Source organism: Mobula birostris, chromosome 2 (genome assembly GCF_030028105.1).
Source record: "Mobula birostris isolate sMobBir1 chromosome 2, sMobBir1.hap1, whole genome shotgun sequence".
Classification (NCBI taxonomy): Eukaryota; Metazoa; Chordata; class Chondrichthyes; order Myliobatiformes; family Myliobatidae; genus Mobula; species Mobula birostris.
This window is the reverse complement of record NC_092371.1, coordinates 183,281,573-183,302,968: the sequence shown is the minus strand read 5'-3', so window position 1 is coordinate 183,302,968 and position 21,396 is coordinate 183,281,573. Positions and strand designations below refer to the sequence as shown.

The 21,396-nt window shown below is 38.1% G+C and overlaps 1 protein-coding gene across 1 annotated transcript in view; it reads left to right on the top strand.

Moving 5' to 3' along the window:
• LOC140209840 (myelin transcription factor 1-like protein) overlaps positions 1–21,396 on the top strand; it is a 354,336-nt gene that overhangs the window by 133,257 nt on the left and 199,683 nt on the right. Inside the window, exons 8-9 of the mRNA XM_072278399.1 lie at positions 10,288–10,378; positions 11,742–11,849. Coding sequence (XP_072134500.1) covers positions 10,288–10,378; positions 11,742–11,849 — 199 coding nt within the window. The remainder of the gene's footprint in view (positions 1–10,287; positions 10,379–11,741; positions 11,850–21,396) is intronic.

Here is a 21,396-nt window from a genome sequence, read left to right as displayed (position 1 = left end):
TTGCCGGCAGCCCATTCCATGCACTCACCACTCTCTGAGTAAAAAACTTACCCCTGACATCACCTCTGTACCTACTCCCCAGCACCTTAAACTTGTGTCCTCCTGTGGCAACCATTTCAGCCCTGGGAAAAAGCCTCTGACTATCCACACGATTAATGCCTCTCATCATCTTATCAGGTCACCTCTCATCCTCTTCCGCTCCAAGGACAAAAGGCCGAGTTCACTCAACCTGTTTTCATAAGCCATGCTCCCCAATCCAGACAACATCCTTGAAAATCTCCTCTGCACCCTTTCTATGGCTTCCACATCCTTCCTGTAGTGAGGCGACCAGAACTGAGCACAATACTCCAGGTGTGGTCTGACCAGGGTCCTATATAGCTGCAATATTACCTATGTCATCAACATTACCAATGTTCATGTCATCATATTGGAGTTCTTCCAACATGTAGAGTTATAGTGATGGAAAACTACAGCGCAGAATGAGGCCCTTGGGTGCATGTATTTCATGCAAACTGTTTAAACTGTCTAATTCCATTGACCTGCACCTGGACCACAGACCTGCACACCTCTCTCATTCATGTACCTATCCAAACTTCTCTTGAACATTGCAATCAAAATCCCATCCACCATTTGTGCATGCAGATCATTCCACACTCTCACCACCCTCTGACTGAAGTTTCCCCTCATGTTCCCCTTAAACATTTCACCTTTCACCCTCAACCCATGACTTCTAGTTGTTGTTGCACCCAACCTCAGTGGAAAAAGCCTACTTGCATTTATTCCATCTATAACCCTCATAAATCTCCCCTCAATCTTCTACGTTCTAGGAAATAAAGTTCTAACCTACTTAATTTTTCCTTATAACTCAGGTCCTCCTGTCCTATCAACATCCTTGTAAACTTTCTTTGTACACTTTCAATCTTATTTACATCTTTACTGTAGGTAGATGACAAAAACTGCACATAATACTCCAAATTAGGCCTCACCAATGTTTTTATTCAATTTAAATGTAGCATTCCAAATCCTGTACTCAATAGATTGATCTATAAAGGCCAAACTGTCTAAATCTTTCTTTATGGACCAATTTTATGTGTATTGTTCAAGATTTCCAGCATCTCTAGATGTCTTGTGTTTAAACATCGGATTCTGTTCTTCTTGCAAAATTGGATTCTGTTGGATTTAACGGAACCAAATTTTTGAAATGTCGTAATAACTTCCTGCTGAAGGGCTTTGCCCCAAAACATAAATGTCAATTTCCCTCCATAGATGCTGACTGACTTGCTGAGTTCCTCCAGTATTTTGTGTGTATAGTTTAAGTCAAATCCTTGTTTCAAGGAGCTGAAAGAAAAGTGCTGCAAATGCAGGGCAGTTTCTCAGTTCAAAGTATATTCATTATCGAAGTATGTATACATTATACAACCTTGAGATTCGTCTCCTTACAGGCAGCCACAAAACAGAGAACCCTCAAAAAAACTCATTAAAAAAGACCAGAACACCCAATGCCCAGAGAGAGAAAGAGAAAAAACAAATCTCACAGACAATACAAGTAAGCAAGTAGCATTCAGAACTGTAGTTTTACAAAAGACACAAAGCTGGGCATCACTCCAGCCTGAGCAGGCAACAGCCACAGTTCATTGCAAAGCAGAGTAAACTCTGCAAGACCTCAGACGCAAAGCCGGGCATCATGGCAGTTCAGTATAGAGCTGAGTAAACGTCATAGATCAGTAAGCAGAACTGGCCCTCACCTCACTTCTGGTCCTAACACCATGACCTTTCCAATCAGGCCCGGCACTTAAATCATCTCAACGTCAGGTTGTTCCTCTCTCTTAGACCGCTCTGAGGCTGGACCCCAGCTGCCACAATTCGGCCCGTACCCAACCTTTTCAGTTCAGCCCGACGCTTAAATCAATCAGACATCGGGACTTCCCTCACTCTAGGAGATGCCACGACTCTGCTTCGAACACAACTCCACTTGCCATGACCGTGCCTCGCCTGCGCCTCTGCTACTGCTCGTCTCCGCTTGGCTCAACCACCCTTTGCTTGTCTGTCCATTGTTAGTGTTGTTAGCACTGATCATTATTAATAAGGTGTTATTAATAAAGTAGATAGTGGTTTCCTTTGTTTTGTAAGTAGACGCTGGGCAATACCAGTGCTATCTTAAACTGGAAATATGATATTAAAACAGAGCTTGCTGGAAGTAGTCAACAGTTCAGACAGCACTTGTGGATAGAAAAACAGAATTGACACTTTAAGTTGATGACCTTTCATCATATTTCAGGAAATTTGAATGTCTTGCAATATTCATGAGATGCTCTGTACTTAACTGTGATTTTGTGAAAAGGTTTGCTTGCTCTCAGTGCAATGTTTAGGTTTTATTTAAACATATTTGTTCCACTCCTATTCATTTTTTTAAAGTTCTAAGCACTGATGATCTTATTTAAGAATCAATTAGGATGATTTACTTAGCATTTACTGCACAAAGGAACTTGATTTTCAGAGTCAAGATGTTATAGGTTCAGATCCAATATCAGACTTTGAAATTATCTTTATGCAATGCTATACTCTGAGTGTGTTGCATAAAGAGCAACATTGCCTTTTATTTGAGATTTGAACTGGTGTCATGCTCTTCTTTTTATGGGACAGACATTAAATTCCAAGTACTGGCTTTCAAAGCAGAGACAATGGAACTAATTTTACATTCAGTTTTAACAGTTTATCTTTTTGAGAACAGAATGGGTGCTTGTTTCGGAAATATCATGTGAAGAGATATTGCATCATTGCTGGATAAAATTTAAGCATCAAGGGATCAATCTGAAATTCATTGCATGAGCAAGAAAGGCTGATTGCTGTCAAAAATGTGATTGGTCTCATTTCTGATGTGGAGGCTCCTTATGCAGGGTGCTGACACCTGTCTATTTTAATTATATTAAACTGGACTTCATGATCCATAGAGGATTGACAAAATGTGAGATAGCAGTCAGTGTAACATACACTATATTGACTAACTTAAGAGAAACCCTTAACAAACCAATGCAAACTGTTCCAAGGCAGTCAGGTTCTGTGTGTGCTCTATGATATTTGAGTGGTCAAGTGAATGTTAACATTATAATTCTGAGCTTTCCTTGTATCTATATCCTACACACCAACTGCTTCCCAATCCCAGAGTTTTGTGGCACCACGAATTTTCTGTAAATCCTTATTGGTACCCTATTATGTACTTTCTCCAGCACCACTGCTTCCTCTAATAATGAGAATGGGTGTGTGGGAGTTAAGGGTGGTGACTAGGTAGTAAACGTAATCTACAGTTTAGGCTGAGGAAATCACCCTATGGAATATGCTAGGATGCTTTATGATCATTAGTATTAATTGTAGGAAGATTGATTATGGAGATGACTATACAATAGGAAAACTACTTCAAGCTATTTGCTTCAATATAGTTGATAGAGATTTTGACAGAGATAGATTTGATGGAGATGTTTAAGATCATAGCTGGAGAGCAGCTATTCCAATTAAAAGGGAGTTCAATAACCATAATACTTATTTTAAGGTGGTGCAAACAAGATCTGAGAGGATGTGAGGAAAAATCTTCTTTAACAAAACAAGTGATCTTGGTGTGGAGTTAACTGCTTGTCAGAATGAAGGAAACAGAACTAGTCAAGATTTTCAGAAGGAATTTGGTTTGCACTTGAGGGAAAATAAACTGAAGAGTTTGAGGGAAAGAATGGGGAGTGAGACCATCTCAATTGCTTGTCAATGTGAGGAGCACTGACTTAACTGACCAAGTACCTTCCCTTTGAGTCAAAATGGTTCACTGATATGTGAATATCAAAATAATCCATGGCATTGAGTTTATTGCCACATCATGGTGCTTTTAGACTCACTTAACTGAAAAAAACTTATCAAGGTAATTAATATCCAGCATACTCTGCTTTGCAGTACAGCCCTTATCTCTTAGAACAGGTGTGTTTGCTTAATGTATTTAGCCTGTGAAAAACATTTGACAATATTTAGTATTTTACAGAGACTAAAACTTTCATTCCTAAAAGGCTGAGTGCAGTATAAACTCATGCATTCCATGCCAGTTTGTTTAAGTTTTTCCATTACCACTACATGGAAGGTGAGAATCACTTTAAAGTGAATTTACAATGTCTTGTGTTTGACAACAGGCTGGGATATCCATGATCCAACATGATGTCCATTCTTACATCCACTATTTGAGCATTGGGCCCCTCTTCCTACCAAGGGGAAGATACTTCCAGCTAACAAAGTAGTTTAAAACACAGTTCATTTATTTTCTGTTATACATGTTTCAATTGAAGCAACATCCTTAAAATACATTTAAAACTCACAGAAGATTTATATCCCATAAAAGATTTCCAAATTACGAACCATTTCTAAAACACTAAGAATTACAAAAACAAAGGTATATGTCCTATAAGCTAAAAAAAATACCAAAGATGGAGATGAACTACTCATCCGTTGCAGAAATTGAAGGCAGGGGAATGAACTCTAGTTCACCCCATGTTTCTTTCATGCTTCTTGATGTCCTTTATCCTGTTCCTAATAAGCATAAACTGCTCTCTTCATTTATAGAGTTTCTTTGCCACTTATGTGACTTCACACACATGTGATATTCTTTCAGACACCCTTTAATACAAACAGTCTAAAAGCTTCTTGGAGACGCAGATCCCAGTTATTAACATTTAATGCTATTAACTTCACTGGGAGATAAAAAACACATGTCAAAAGGGCAATGTATTAATAGCCATGGGGGATTTCAATACACAAGTAGATTGGAAAAATCAGGTTGGTATTGGATCCCAAGGGAGAAAATCTGTTGAATGCCTATAAGATAGCTTTTTAAAGCAGATTGTGGTTGACACCACTAGGAGATTAGCTATTCTGGATTGGGCATTGTGTAATGATACAGATTTGATTAGGGAGCTTAAGGTAAAGGAACCCTTTGGAGTCAGTGTTCATAATATCATAGAAGTCACCCTGAAATTTGAGAGGGAGAAGCTAAACTCAGATGTATCAGTATTACAGTGGAGTAAAGGGAATTACAGAGTCATGGGAGAGGAGCTGGCCAAAGTTGACTGAAAGAGAACACGAGCAGGAATGGCGGCAGAGCAGCAATGGCTGGAGTTTCTGGGAACAATTTGGAAGTCGCATGATAAATACTACCCAAAGAAGAAGAAATGTTGTAAAGGCAGGTTGAGGCAACCATGGGATGTCAAAGGGAATTCAAAGCCTACATAAAAGCCTAAGAGAGGACATAAAATAAAGCAAAAATTAATGGGAAGTTGGAGGATTGGGAAACTTCAAAACCAACAGAAGGCAACTAAAAAAGGACATAAGGGGAGAAAAGATGAAATATGAAGGTAAGTTAGCTAATAATATCAAAAAGGATACCAGAGGTATTTTCAGATATATAAAGATGAGAGTGGGTATTCGACCGTGGGAAAATTATGCTGGAGAGGAAATAATGGGGGACAAGGAAATGGCAGATGAACGGAAAAGGTATTTTACATTATTCCTCACTGTGGAAAACTCTAGTAGTATGCCGAATGTTTGAGAGCGGCAGGGAGCAGAAGCATGTGAAGTTGCCATTACTAGTGAGAAAGTTCTTGGGAAACTGAAAGGGCTGAAGGTAAATAAGTCACTTGGCCCAGATGGTATACATTCCAGGGTTCTGAAAGGGGTGGTTGAAGAGATTGTAGAGGCTTTAATAATGATCTTTCAAGAATCAATAGATTCTGGCATGGTTCCAGAGGGCTGGAAAATTGCATATGTCACTCCATTCTTCAGAAAGGGAGAGAGGCAGAAGAAAGGAAATTATAGGCCAATTAGCCTGACCTCAGTGGTTGGGAAGGTGTTGGAATCGATTGTTAAGGAAGTGGTTTGGGGTTACTTGGAGGCACTGTACTCGCTGGAATTTAGAATAATGAGGGGGAACTCATTGAAACTTATCAAATGTTGAAAGGCCTAGATAGAGTGGATGTGGCAGGATGTTTCCAATGTTGGAAGAGCTAAGGACCAGAGGGAACAGCCTCAAAATAGAGAGACATTCACTTAGAACAGAGATGAAGAGGAATTTCTTTAGCCAGAATTTGTTGCCACAGTTAGCTAGGGATGTGTTTAAGGAGGAGGTTGACAGGTTCTTGATTAGGCAAGGTGTGAAAAGTTATGGCGAGAAGACCGAAGAATGATGTTGAGAGGGAAATGGATCAGCCACAATGAAATAACAGAGCAGTCTCAATGGGCCGAATGGCCAAATTTTGCTCCTATGTCTTATGGTCTTATGGTCTTACAGAAATAACATTTCCCTTTGCTTATTTTAAATTACTTATTTTCATAACTTTAGCCTTCAACACCAACCTAGGATATCATTGGGAAGCTCTGTGGAGGTGTCATTCAGAGTGGCTGAGTGCCAATGTTCCATTACTACTGCCAAGATCTAATAATATGGCATGTTCATTTGTCTCCCATTTTGCCACCTTAATCTTCATCATCTGTGTATCAGTTTTGTGCACTCAATTAAAACTCAACAAACTGTTAAACACAATTTACAATGTGTATCCATTGAAACCCCAGATGTTATAGAGTCATAGAGCTATAGAACACTACAGGTCCTTTGGCCTATCTAGTCCATACTAAACTATTAGCACGCTTAGCGCTATCAACCTGCATCTGAACCCCAGACCTCCATACCCCTCCCATCAATGTACCTCTCCAAATTATTCTCATATTTTGAAATCAAACTCGAATCCACCACTTCTCACCACCCTCTGAATCAAGAAGTCCCCATTATATTCCCATTAAACATTTCACCTTTCACCCTTAATCCATGAATTTTGTTTATATTTATTTCCCATTTCTCCTATACCTGTGAGTCTAAAATTCTCACTATTTCTCAAACTCTGCAGTGCAATTCAAGGGTGCTTTGAGTCTTTTAGTAAGGAGTATAGACTTGTATATTCTTCTACTAGTTCACAGATAGTTGGTGAAGAGCAGATATCTAGCAACATACTTACTGTAATGGCCCAATTATTTGTGTTGGTTGACAGGATGATTATATTGATGGAAGATGATTAATTGGGCTAATATGGATTTCTGACAAAACTGATGAGAGACTTAGCATTACTTTAACAGTATTTTTATCTTGGGCAATTTTGCTACTTCAACATAAGTTATCAGAACAAATTTTCATCTTTGTTAAAAGTCCATAAATACATTGACATAAAAATATGTTTTCTCTGCCCTTAAATCACATGGTTATTTTATTTTGCTTCAGCTAATACCTCAGCACTATCAAGCAGCAGTGTTCAGCTCATTCTAAATCATGACGCCAGGAATAAATACTTGAGGTCCACTAGTTGGTCGCAGCACTTAGCTCTATTCAATAACTCAAGAAGGTAGATCAGTATTCCAACACTTCGCTGGTATGAGCAAAGGTATCCATTGTTAAACTTCAGAATCAGGATCAGGGTTATGTCATGAAATTTACAGTTTAGTGGCAGCAGTACAGTGCAAGACATAAAATTACTAAAGCTATAACTAAAAAGTAAATAAATAAATCGAGCAAAAGAGGAATAGTGTTCACGGGTTCATGGGCCATTCAGAAATCTGATTGTGGAAGGGAAGAAGCTGTTCATAAAATATTGAGTGTGCATTCTCAAGTTCCTGTAACTCCTTATTGATGGTAATAATGAGAAGAGGGCATGTCCCAGATGGTGAGGGTCTTCAATGATGGATGCCGCCCTCTTGTGGCCCTACATTATGAAGATATCCTGGGTGGTGGTGAGTCATGCACAATAGCAGGATATTAATGACTGATTGTAATCACCATCATCCTTTGGGGTTGCATTACAGAAAATCACCCACTTTCATCGTTGATGATTTTTTTGAGCAAACATCTCGCAGCACCCATTTTCTCAGAGAGACTCTGGCCCCAAGAGGAAAGATCTGCAAATTCTACATTATAGCAGATCAATTCATCTTTGATTAACATACTAATAGAATATTTTTATCCCATTATTGTTCTCAAAATAGTTTCCAATACCTCTTATCCTTGGAGGCAAGTTATTTCTTAATCTGCTATCTCTCGCACATGATTAGCCTAAACAGCATGCTACTTTCATTCCATTGATGGCATTATAAGTTCAGAGGTCAGGAACTCTTGAAAATCAAACTTAGGATCCACTTCTTATAAGATAATGTGGTCAACCAACTGACAGAGGAAAAGAACCTTCCTGAATAATGAATAAACCTTCTCTCTATTGTGTCACTGCTTCTTGGGTTAATCTCCAAGATAATGAGCTGGGACTCACTAACTGCTTTTCACAGTTCTAAATGGAAGCACCTGCATTCAGCCATGTGAAAGGCAACAAGTCCCCAACCACTGTGGACACATTCAGAAGGCCAAATTTGTCAGTTTATTCTTCCTGTAGTCTCCATGTGGAGCCCAATCTTGCTGAGGTCACCCACATTACACTATGGACGTATCTCTTGGGTCCTATGCTGTGTCTTAACATTATGAGGCAAAGGAGAAGGCAAGTTACTTACTGTATGTATTTGTGTTAAAAATACTTTTTATATTGTTGGATTTGTACTGAGTTATAATCACCCAAATTATTACAATGCTGAGTGATATAAAACTCTGAGTATCAGAGTTGTTCAGATACTATCAAAAATCATTCTATATACAGGTAAAAGTCTGGGCAGACATGATTCAGATCTGTTCCAATTGATTAACAGCTCTATATTTAATAAAGATGCTAGGAATTACTTGATGTGTCCAATACCTTCATGGATGAAGCAATTGCAATGAAATTCTGCCAGAATGTACAAGTGATAAAGAAAAGCATAATGCTTTTATGGTAATGTAGTTGATGCCTATGTTATAAGTTGGTGTTGCATTCCTGGAAAATAAACTTCATCCCAATTTGCTGTAATGCTAAACCCTATCTTCTGTGCATGTCGAGAAATGAGTGTTGCAAAAAAGTAATTTTATGTTGATTTATTATTCTCACATAAATTCTGGAGAGAGAATTCGATTCCTTATCTCACATTTTTGGAGAGTGATTTCTGAATTCTGTAAGAATGAATATCTTTTACCCATACAGATGTAATGTGGGGTTGCCTGTACAGTTATTCATGTATCTGAGCCATACAGGCCACTAGGGTACCAGGTGTTCACCAAATTCTTTGACCATAGTTGGACACAAAAAGCGAAGCAGAAGCTGACATCATGATTGTAATCAAGGCTAATTTGTGAAAATAGACTTGCTTAAAGTCATTCATGCTCATTGAATTGTATCAGTTACAATCCTCAAGGGAGGAAAAATCTGAAGCAAATAAAGACAACGGGAAAGAATTTCTACGTGAAGTCCCTACAACTCTTTCCTATTGAGAAAGTTGAGTGCAAACCATGGGAAAGCACCTTATTTTCCATTTCTTCAGAGATTTCTGTTGAAGTTAGATTGAAAGATAAGGAGGACACATAAGAATATTACATAACAAATGTAATAAATTTTATCATTTGATTATAAAGCATCTACTGTGCACTGTGCACCCTATGAAATATTTATATCTATCTGATTATCAATGTTCATTTTTATACTCTATTAATTTTTGTTTAGCTGCGAAGTTCTTTGTTTCCACTGCAACAGAACTAAGTGCCCAATAGAGGCATATCTTGAATGTAATGAAGGATTGGTGAGATTAAAAAATCTTCAAATTATCTGTAATGCTTTTACTTTCAGTTTTCCCTGTCGATCACTTGGGCTTATCCAAGTGGCACACTAAGAATAAAGAAGGCTGTCATGTACAGTTATTAAATATTAAATGGACTTTAGGTATTCATTAGTAGCCACCTGAGGAATGATGTTGATCAGAATTTATTTCCTTTTTCTCCCATTCTATAATGGTATCAGCTATGGTCATAAATTGTAGTGTTTCAACTAATAGTTTGTTATTTTAAATAATCTATTTCTGGTATTACATATCATGGCAACTTACAGAAAATCATTTCAAAGTGAGCTAATTTAATTAGGAATAACATTTTTCTGAATGAATTAGATCCCTTCTGTCCTTCAATATGTTTCAGCCTGATGCTGTTATTTTATAATAAACAAGATACCTATTGGAAACCCTAATGTGGTCTTCTGTCAATTAAAGGCAAATTTAATACATTTGGGCTAGAATTCTGAACTTATCCCTTTCTTCCCTGTGTTTTTCTTCTATGATCATTCTTTACTAATCACTTCCAATCTTTTTCCTGTCAAGTTCTTGCCATGCATGAAAATGTGCTTAAGTGTCCTACACCAGGCTGCACTGGGCGAGGCCATGTAAATAGCAACAGGAATTCTCATAGAAGGTAAGCAAGGACTTCATCTTACTTCAATAACAGCAGAACAAAAGGCACAGAAGACCTAGATCTGTAGATTCAAAAGAATTGTCATTCCCTACTGATAGTATCATGAGCTGGTCATTAACACACAAAATAATAGAAACACTTATTAGTACTAAACAATAGAAAAAATTTCAGGAATCTGAGGTCAATATTTTGTGAAATTAAACATTACTCAACAGAGCACACAATCATTTCCCACCCATGAAGTCAATACCTAAAATCATTAGTGAAGACTTAATGTACAGGAAGACGCCACAAACTGGAGCACAGGCAGATGACACTGTTAGTACATTTGTGGGTGGAAGTAGCATTGGAGCAATATTCTATTCAGTAATGAGCTCATTTGGTGCTGCTCTTTTTAAAGAGAGTCCATCTTTTTTTCTGATTTCGATGATCACTCACTTAGCGATCATGAGATTAAAATGAGGAAGAATATCTGGCTTATTGAGATCACTTCTTCCACAGATCACATAGATGCTGTTCAAGAATTGATTAGCATCTTGAACACTTGTTATTCAGTTCTGCATGGCCACTGTTGGATTGCAGAAATAATCAAATAAAACGTCAGAATGCTGGTCTGTTCCCGCATTTCCGCCGCTGAATTCTGGCTAACCACATCCAAAACCAAACATTCCTTCCTGTCCCACATCGCCCAGATTCTTCAACCACAGATCGATCTTTCTGATCAAACACTGCAGCGGGAAACATTGTAACTTGCAATGCATTTAATGTTTCACCATGAAATTGAACTTCATAATTGGAATACATTTTCCATTTAGAATTTCTTTCTTGAGCATCTGCTTAGTTAGTGCGTGATAAACATCTCTCCTGCCTAGTTCAGATCCTTTATCAATTCTTTCCACTTACTTTATCTTTCATTTCCTTTTCTAAATCAATTGGTTCCTAACATGGCCAATAATTTTTTAAAAACCTTACCTTCAGGTAATGGATGTTATTCAAAATAATGTTATCAGGCTGATTTTTCACAAAGCCCAAGTACATCATGACAGGCCTTAAAAAAAGATATTTTTCTGATACATTGGAAAAGCAAGGACTTATCTTACAATAACTCAACCAAAAGTGGTATGGTTATGTAAATATACAGGGATCAGAAACAAGTTTATATGACATTTTTAAAAATGTAATACATTTATTTATACTCTAAGGTTTTGATATGTTGACAAAAGCTGGATCATTTAATTACTTCTTCCCTGTGATATATAACAAATCAGATACAATCAGCCATATGTTTAATTTCCTAAAGCTTGGCTTTGCAATATTTTTCCTACTGTTGCATGAATGTTTAATTATGTCTCTGTTCCCACAGTCTTTCCGGATGTCCTATTGCTGCTGCAGAGAAGCTGGCTAAAGCTCAAGAAAAGCATCACAACAGCGAGGCAACAAAATCTAACCAGGGTTCAGATCGCGTGTTAAGGTAGGGACCTCGTGTGTTAACTTCTGAGAACTACTTTCAGCAAAGTTATACTTCTCATTTTATGATTAAGTGCTATGTTAAGGTAACAAAGCTCCACATCAATCCAAATGAATTATTTGTATTCATTCTTTTGCTATGGGAATTCTCTAACTTTTACTGAAGATTACCTTCTAATGATTCACAATTTATGCCAGTCTCCACTGCTGAACTGATTCACATTCAGCTTCTATATTATTTGTTTCAGAAATACATTGTTCTGGTCAACTTGAAGAGGTGCATTGTTAATAGGGTCTTGAAGATCTATTCTAATTCATAAATTAGGGCAAATCAGGCCTGCTTAAACAGAGGAGTTTCTGATTCACTAAAACTAGAATGGATGATGTTTTCAGAAACATTTATGATTTTGCTGCACTCAGCAATTAGAGCAGTTCTGCCCATTGTGAAATATTATCATTTCTTTCAATTATTAATACCTGAAGCTGCTTTTAGATTTTTGCTTAGTTTCCCTCACAATTTTAGCTTTTATAATTATATTTGTGAATAGTAACCTTAAAAAGTACTACATAAAATTTGCTAGCCAAAAATTAACGGAGAGACCACAGAACTCAGGGGACAGAAGCAAAGTGACCAGGGTTAGCAGAGTGGTTAGCTATGACAGAATGTGAAATGAGAGAGAAGCACGTCTCATGGAGCTGTGGGACAGTGAATATGGTGAAGGCGCTGTGTACAGATATCCTGCATAAACAGTATGGTAGTGTAGTTGTTAGTGCAACACTATTACTGCCTGGGGCATTCCAGAGTTTGGAGTTCAATCGCAGCGCCATCTGGGTTTCCTCTGAGTACTCCAGTTTCCTCTCAGTCCAAAGATGTACCGGTTTGCAGGCTAATCGGTCATTGTAAATTGACCTGTTATTAGGCTAGTGTTAAACAGTTGGGTTGCTAGGCAGTGAGACTCATTGGGCCAGTAAGTTCTGTTCCATGCTGTATCTCCGAATGAAGTAAATAAACTAACCGCTCTTCTGACCAGTACGTGATCTATGTTGTGCATCAATGTTTCATAATTATCCCACACAACCAGCTGACATCATGTCAGTTTTCAAAGACAGTATGGTATGTTCACATTTTTGTACAGTGCATTGTGCAAGGATAAATGTTAGAACTGCAGTAATTTGAGGGAAATATCAGGGTCACTTTATAAGCAATTTTGACTTTGACTCACATTGGCAAAAAATGTGAATACAAGTTGGGTTACACGATCCATGAAGACAGTATAAATTTAACAGATTTGAAAGCGATCATAAATTCATCTTTTAAAGAATAGTGAAAAGATTTTTTTCTCAAAATTCTTACAAAAAATAAAAGTAAGTAGATGACACAATGAGAGGTGTTGAATATACACAAAGTGCGGAGGAACAAAGCAGGTCAGGTAGCATCTATGGCGATGAATAAACAGTTGGCATTTCAGGCCAAGAACCTTTATTCCTTTCCATAGATGCTGCCTGACGTGCTGAGCTCCTCCCTAACTTTCTGTATGTTCCTCAAGATTTCCATCATCAGCAACATTTCTTGTGTTTTTGAGAAGCGTCAATTTACTTTGTAGCATAATTCACCCTTCAATCTATTCCTGCCTTTAAAACCACTAATCCCATTGCCAGTAATAGTTTATCAGATTGTTTAATGAACGAAATTAAACAATGCAGCATTGACAGGTTTTGCTTCTCATTTCCCCATTGTTAATCAGGCAAAATTAGAACTTTAAAACTGGGAGATGTTTTCTACTTGGATAAAAGAGGTTTCTTAATCTTAGCATGCCTTATTTACCATCAACAAATAGATTTGGTATTTACAAAAGCCTAGAAATTTGAACAACTTGGCTTTTTGTCTAAGTGCCACTTGCGTGAAAATGGATTTGTCTTTCTTTAGAGTGATTGTGGTTCAATTCAGAAATTTGAATTGACATTTGTTGATCAAAGGTCAAAAATTCCTGTTGTAACTCTCCTTTCACAAGAAAAATTAATCTCATGTTCCATTTTTGCGCACTCTCTGGACATTCATAATTTCATAACCATTCCAGGTTGGGATTTTACTCAGGTAATTCCTGAGGCTTAATGCTTCCTACCCACACATTGACAACCCCCCTGCCAGACAGCTGAAGATCTGATGCGCAGAACGTCTGAATCTCTCAGAATGAGAAACAGAATCAGGTCTATCACTGACGTATATTGTGAAATTTGCTGTTTTGTAACAGTAGTAGAGAGCAAGTTACATTGAAAAAAATCCACAGCAAAATAAATAAAGTGTGAAAGAGGAGTAATGTGGTACTGTTCATGGTACATGGACTGTTCAGAAATTTGATGGGGAAGAAACAGTTCCTGAAATATTGAGTGTGGATCTTCAGGGTCCTGTACCTCCTCGCTGATGGTAGTAATGAGAAGAGGACACATCCTGGGTGGTGAGGGTCTTTAATAATGTATGTCGCCTTCTTGAGGCATCAACTTTTGGATATGCCCTTGTGCTGTGATGGAGCTGACTGAGTCTACAAGCCTTTTCAACCCCTTTTGACACTGTGCATTGGAGCCTCATTGTAACCAGTCATAATGCTCTCCAGCATACTTCAGTAGAAATTTGTTGGAGTATTTGATGATATACCAAATCTCCTCAAGCACCTAATGAAGTATCGCCACGGGCATGCATTCTAAATGATTGCATCTCTCTGTTGGGGCCAGAATAGATTATCTGAGTTGTTGGTGCCCAGGAACTTGAAGCTGCTCATGCTTTCTACTGCTGACTTCTTAGGGAGATTGGTGTATGTTCTCCTGACTTCCCCTTCCTAAAGTCCACAATCAATTCCTTCATCTTGCTGATGTTGAGTGCAAAGTTGTTGTTGGGACACCACTCAACCAGCCAGTCGACACCTCCTCATGAGCATCTGAGGTTCTTCCTTCAACAATGTTGTCATCATAGAATTTATAGACGGAGTTTGAGCTGTGCCTAACCACGCAATCGTAAGTGTAGGGAGAGTAAAGCAATGGGACAAGCACTCATGCTTGTAGTGCGGCTGTGTTGATTGTCAGAGAAGAGGAAATGTTATTACTGATTTAACTGCGGACTCCCAATGAGGAAGTCAAGGATCCAGTTACAGAAAGCGGTACAGGTTTGGAAGTTTTTGATTAGTACTGATGTGATGATGGTACTAAGCACTGAACTGTAATTAATAAATAACAGTTTGGCGTAGGTATCATTGTTGTCCAAGTGGTCTTTCAGCTTGATTTACTGATCCTCTGACACATGAAAGTGTGGTTTCTGTCACCTCAGATCCACTTACCCCAACCCCAGCCCACTGCAGGCCCAGTCATCTCTTGGCTGCTGCTGGAGTTTGCAGCAGTGACCTGTAACTGAAATGGTCATTGATGTGCTGCACATTGAGCCAGAATTGCACTTTTAAGGAATACAACAGTTTCTGGATTGCACTTCTTACTTTTTTTATATTTCTGTAAGTTTATTGTGTCCCTGACACATTTTTATTGTTCTGCCTGTAATTAAATTCTAAGTTTATAAACCAGAAATATGTGAGCTCTAATTTTTATAAATAAAATTATGTGAATTCTATTATAAATTGTATTTAAATTAATGTCTTGATTAGTTGCCACTTTCTGCAAAGCTGCATTGATTCACTTATAATCCGAATTTTGAATTCATTGCCTCTTCAATTAACAGACTGGAAAATGGAGTGTAATGGATGGTCAATCTGACCTTATTTTGCTGCTAAACTTGAAACTATGTTTTCCTCTGCCCCACTACTGATAGAATGTATTCAAATAGTGGGAAAACTGACACTTAAGTTATGTCATCATCTCAATGCCTGCTTCCATCTTTATTGCAAAAAAAAATAGGAAATATCTCACAGTAATTGAGAGAACTTTACACCGATCCCAACATTCTGCCACACCAGTTATGAAACTCCAGTTTACAATCTCTATGTGTGCATGTGCAATTAATATTAAATAAAACTCAGTAGCTCAGTAAATAAATTGTCCCATGTTTCCTTCCTGGTCAGGTCAAAGTTGTAACATTTGGGTCAGGGTTTTTTTTCAGTATCTTGCATTAGAAAATAGAAAATAAAAATAACAGGTCATAATTACAGATACTTACTATATAGACGAAGCACATAGGAGTGGGTGGAGAGAGGGATAAATTAGATGTAAGATATATAATCCAAATTTACAGTACTATATTTAACTTATTCCACAGAGAAATGGTTTGACCATTGCAGTAGTGTTCTTGGTCATCAGTCAAAGCAACAGCAGTGTACAGCAATATACAGTACCAGGTTAAGCTTGCAGCCACACCATTTGCACAATAGTATGATGGAACCAATGAATATCCCATTAGGGAGTTTGCTAAATATTTGTCCTGTTTAAATCACAGTGAAGAAGTCCAGAAATACTCCACAATATGCAAGGGATCTGAAATACCAGATCGCTGTCCCCATCATCCTATGCACCATCTCAGCAGGGGCAAAGATGGAAACTACCACAACTTCTCTAAACTGCAGATATTATGAAGTTTATCTATCTATCCCTGTCAGTATTGGTACAGTTGCTCATTTATCTTGCTTAAGACTTTCCATTCTGCTTTTGGATGATTGCATAACTTTTATCTGAATCCATAATGGATATGTAAAGAAAGGGTTTTAGAGATGGAGTGACTTTAAGCAGTTTTTTAAGTATATATTTCTTATCAGTTATCTAAAATATTCCCAGATGGATAGGGATACTCTAGAGATTGGAACTTTACTGCATTTGTTATGTTCAACCAGTATTGCAGGAAGTATAACTGGGAGAAAGACATCTTCTTAATCTGCATCTTTGCATAACATTGACATGAATCTTTCAGTTGAAATTTCAAACATATTTTTCCAATGTAGTGAAGCCAGATTACTTGTGCTGTAGTAAAAGTAGAGAGTGCTGAAAGACTTCAGTGGGTTAGGCAACATCTGTGGTGAGAGAAAAAAAAACAGCATTTCAGATCAAAGACCTTTCATCAAAACTCAGCAGCTTGAAAACTTAGCTCTGTTTCTCTGTCAAGAGATGTTACCTGACTTGCTGACTATTCACTGCATTCTTTAGTCATATTTCAGAATTCCAGCAACTGTAGCTTTATCTTGTGCTGCACCTCATTTGCTCCCAGAAGCCAACTGCTCTCGCCACCTCATCACTCAGTTTGTTCCCTTTCTCCACCTGATTCAGTCTAACACACACTACGAGTGAGTCTCCTATCCCCAACCCCCAAACTTGTTCCATCCACCCATCATCTTCACTACTTGTCACCTCCCTTGTTTATTAGATTGGGATGAGGTACTTCACCATATGTGACTATGAGATAGTGAAGGTGGGAAGGAATAGTATTCATGATGGACTGGTGAAATGATCAAATAAGATGAAGGAACAAAATCAAACTGCTAGAGAAGCTCAGTGGGTTGAACGTTACTGTTTCAGGTCATGACTCTTCTTCAGAAATGAGAGTGTGAAGTGTACAGAGGGTGCAAAGGAGGATTGAGACCATAAGGTGATGGGGGGAACATGGTGAGGGAGGGAGAGGGCGTAAGTGATAAGGCAGAAGATGGTACGTGATAGGTAGAAATGGATAAGAACGTTTTTTTTTAATAAACAGCTGGAGCCAGGTGGGAGGAATGGATGGTGTGCCAGGATAGAAGAAATCCATGTGGATAGGTGTGTAGGTGATTAGTAAATTGCAAAGGGAAAGGGCAACAAAAGAAGAGTGAATCTAGATAGAGGGTAGGAGTGGGGAAGGAAGATAGTAGGAATGGATTATCTGAAATTGGTCACTTCAATGTTCATATCATTGTAGGTGGCCCAGGCAGAATGTGAGGTGTTGCTCGTCTGGTTTACATTGGACCTCACCCTGGCAATTGAGGAGACCAAGGATAGATAGGTCAGTGTGGGAATAAGAAATGGCATGTGTCCCTAGAGTTAAGATCATCATTGCTGATAGAGTGCAGGAACTCTACAGAAAGGTTGTCTGATCTATGCTTGGTCTCACTGATATAGAGGAGACCACATCATGAATACTAAATGCAGTAGACCAATTTGAAGGAGGTGCACGTAAATCTCTGCCTCACTAGAAGTTCTGTTTAGGTCCTAGGTCGACAGTGAGGGAGACGTTATAGGGGCAAGTGTTGCACTTTCTATGACTGCAGTGAAAAATGCCAGGCTATGGGAAGAAGTGGCTGGGAAAGGATAATTGGACCAGTGAGCAAAGGAGAGGGTCGTCCTTGCAAAAAGCAAAAGGGGGTGAGAGGGGATGGTGGTGGGATCCTATTGCATCTGACAGAAATGATGAAGGATGATATGTTGGATGCAGAGGTTAATGAGGTTAATGGGGAGTGGGGCTAAAATGTTGATGACTAAGGGAACTCTATCTCTGTTTTGACTGGGGAGAACATTTCAGATGTCTTGGATCAGGAAGTCAAATCTTAAGAAACATGACAGACGCACAGAAACTGAGAGAAAGCAATGGAGAAAAAGGAAGAGATGGTTGAAATTAATTTAAGTGCTGGGTAGAATTTAGTAACATCATGTACAAAATTAATTAGATCTGCAGGAAGCAGCACTAATGCAGACTTTGATGTTGCAGAATAAGAACTGAGCAGTGGAGTTGGAGATAAAGTATTGCAGTTAGCATACAATTGGAAGTCTGGGATATAGGATTGGAAACCAGGCCTGAATGTTATCAGGATTCAGAGATTTCTACAATTATGAATATGTTGGCGGGTTGTGTAGAGGGTGCAAGAGCATGCACGTATTTATGAAATAAAACCTTTAGAGTCTCTAGAATGTCAGATAAGGACTGAAGCTTGTGAATCAGATGCTGTTATGGATATGAGGTCACGGAGCACACAGGATAGAAATTTTCAGAGATGTGGGCAATGGGATTAGCATTATTAAATACTCTGAGTACTGGTGGACAAGATTTGTGGGAACGGAACTTGGGTGGAGGTCAGAGCCATGAGGACACTGATGAGCGAATCAGGAGCATGGTAACATTTACAGGTGTAACAATTAACCAAAATGAGGATAATGAATGATGTTGATAACTAAAGTAGATCTTACTGGAATGAAAGTTTGCAATAATTGAGAGGACGTATACATATATATCTGGATGTGCAATATTGGCATTGATTGTCAGCAGTCAGGAATGACTGCACTACGAGATATACTCCTGATTTCATCAAAAGCAGTGGAAATGTAGTAAACCAAATAAACATTATTAATGAAGAGTCATGGAATTCCACAAAGGAGCTTAATTGAAGGTCTCCATCGCCTTTTCTAGATGGTCAAAGAAACTGAGCAAATACATTGTCAGAACGGTGAACTCTAAAGGTAAGGAAGATATTCATACATTTGCCACCTTTCAGGATATCCTAAAATATCTTCAAGACATGAACACTAGTAATAGTTATACTGCAAAATAGCATGGCACCCATTCTACACAAAAACAACCTCCCAAAGGGATCAACATCATAATGAACCAGTCAAACTATTGTATTTAGTGTTGCTGACTGAAACATAAATATATGCCAAGACTGTTAAATAACTGGGAAACTGCATTAAAAAAAACAAGTTCAAATAATACAGGAAGACAACCAGTCTCTTGATTGTTTCTACGGTTAGTTGAATGATTGAATCTAAGGATATTAACTTTCCATTGAGTAGGAACAAAATATGTTTATGTTAATTTGTGAAGAAACTCTAGCCATTAAACATCTACTATACCATCTACTTTAGTCTACAAGTACAGCTTGTAGCTTTCTATCAGCATTTTCTCAAGGGACTGTCACATGTAAGCAGTAAGTAAACATTGAGAATCTGGTGAAAGATTGGACTTGGAAACCAGGGTATGATAGTTTAGTGACAATACAAGCAATCAGATTTAATCGTACCCATTGCTACTCAAGTCATGCCTGGGTGCCCCAGAAGAGTTGTGCTACTGCTAAGTTAACAAATTTCACGTCACATGTCGGTGATAAAAAATCTAATTCTGGTTCTGATTCTGATCAGATTTCTGGACTATTGCTCCAGAGTATTTGAAACCCACCTTAAGAATTGTGAACTTTAAATTCAGGCATTTAAGTCAATCTCTATTACTTTTTGAAAAACCTGGTTTAGTAATAGTCACTATGAAATTACCAGTTTGTTGTTCTGGAAAGAAAAACTACCATCCTGGCCCATTATAGCAGTATAGCACTCAGCCAATAGGTTGTCTCTTACCTAGCTTTTCAGCTGTTTTTGATATTTTTCTTCAGGATTTTAATGTTATGAACAAGCACATTTATTGCCCATTCCTTCATACTTTTCATGGCTTTTTACACTATGAAGTGTCAGTTACAGTCATTTGACTGGTGTTTGTCTTGCAGTTTATAAATTATTACTTGATACTTCCATTGCTTATGATCATACAGAAGAAAACTAGTACTGTGAATAAAAGTGCAGAAGTATAATGACGTAAGCAACAGGACTTGGGAGTTGGCCTCTGAAGCTTGTTTTGCCAGTTCAATAAGATCATGATTGATTCAGTACAAACCTACTAATTCATTCTCTTCATACCTTTAAGCTTTCTCGTAGCTTAAACGTCTATTAATATCCACTTCAAATATATTCAATGACACCTCCTCTGAGATAGCGAATTACCAAATCCAGTAAGTCTTGAAGAGAAGAAATGCTGTCTTATCCTCTTCACTAATGGAATGACACTTTATTTTGAAGCTATGCCCTCTAGTTCTCAAAATCCCAGTTAGGGAAGCATCCTCCCAAGCTTCATGCTATCTGTGCCACTCATGATTTGATTTAATACAACATCTCTCTTTCTGCTACCTTTCAGCAGGTGTAGCCCCAACCTGCTCAAACTTCCTTCATGCGTCGATCCTTTCATTCTAACAATCAACCCCAATGAACCTTCTCCGAACTGCGTGCAACACAAGCACACCTTTCCTCAAATGGAAATGAAAATTGTATGCAGCACTTCAGGTTCAGGCTCACCTACACCTTATAAATTTGACCAAAACTTTCCTACCTTTATTTTCCTTTGCAATAAACTCTTCCAAACACCGTATTTGCATGCTAACTTCTTGTTTTTCATGAACCGGGATCCAAAGACCCTGTTGTACTGGAACATTTTGTAGCCTCATTCCACTTAAGTAATAATTTGCTTAGTCATTCTTTCTTCCAATCTGAAAAGGCTGACATTTTCCAAAATTATGCTTTATCTGCCAAATTCATATCTACTCGTTTAACTTACTTAATTTCATTTTTGCAGGCTATTTGTGACCTCAAAATTTGCTGATTCACTTATTTTTGCATCATCAGCGAATGTGGCCACACCACAACTGATTCCTTCATCTGCGCTATTAGCATACAGTAGGTTATGACTTGTTGAGGCTCTAAAACCTGTAGACTACTGTGTCAATTGAAAAGTGACCCATTTTTCCTGACCGTCTGTTTGCGACTAGAACCTTGTCCACTCTTCA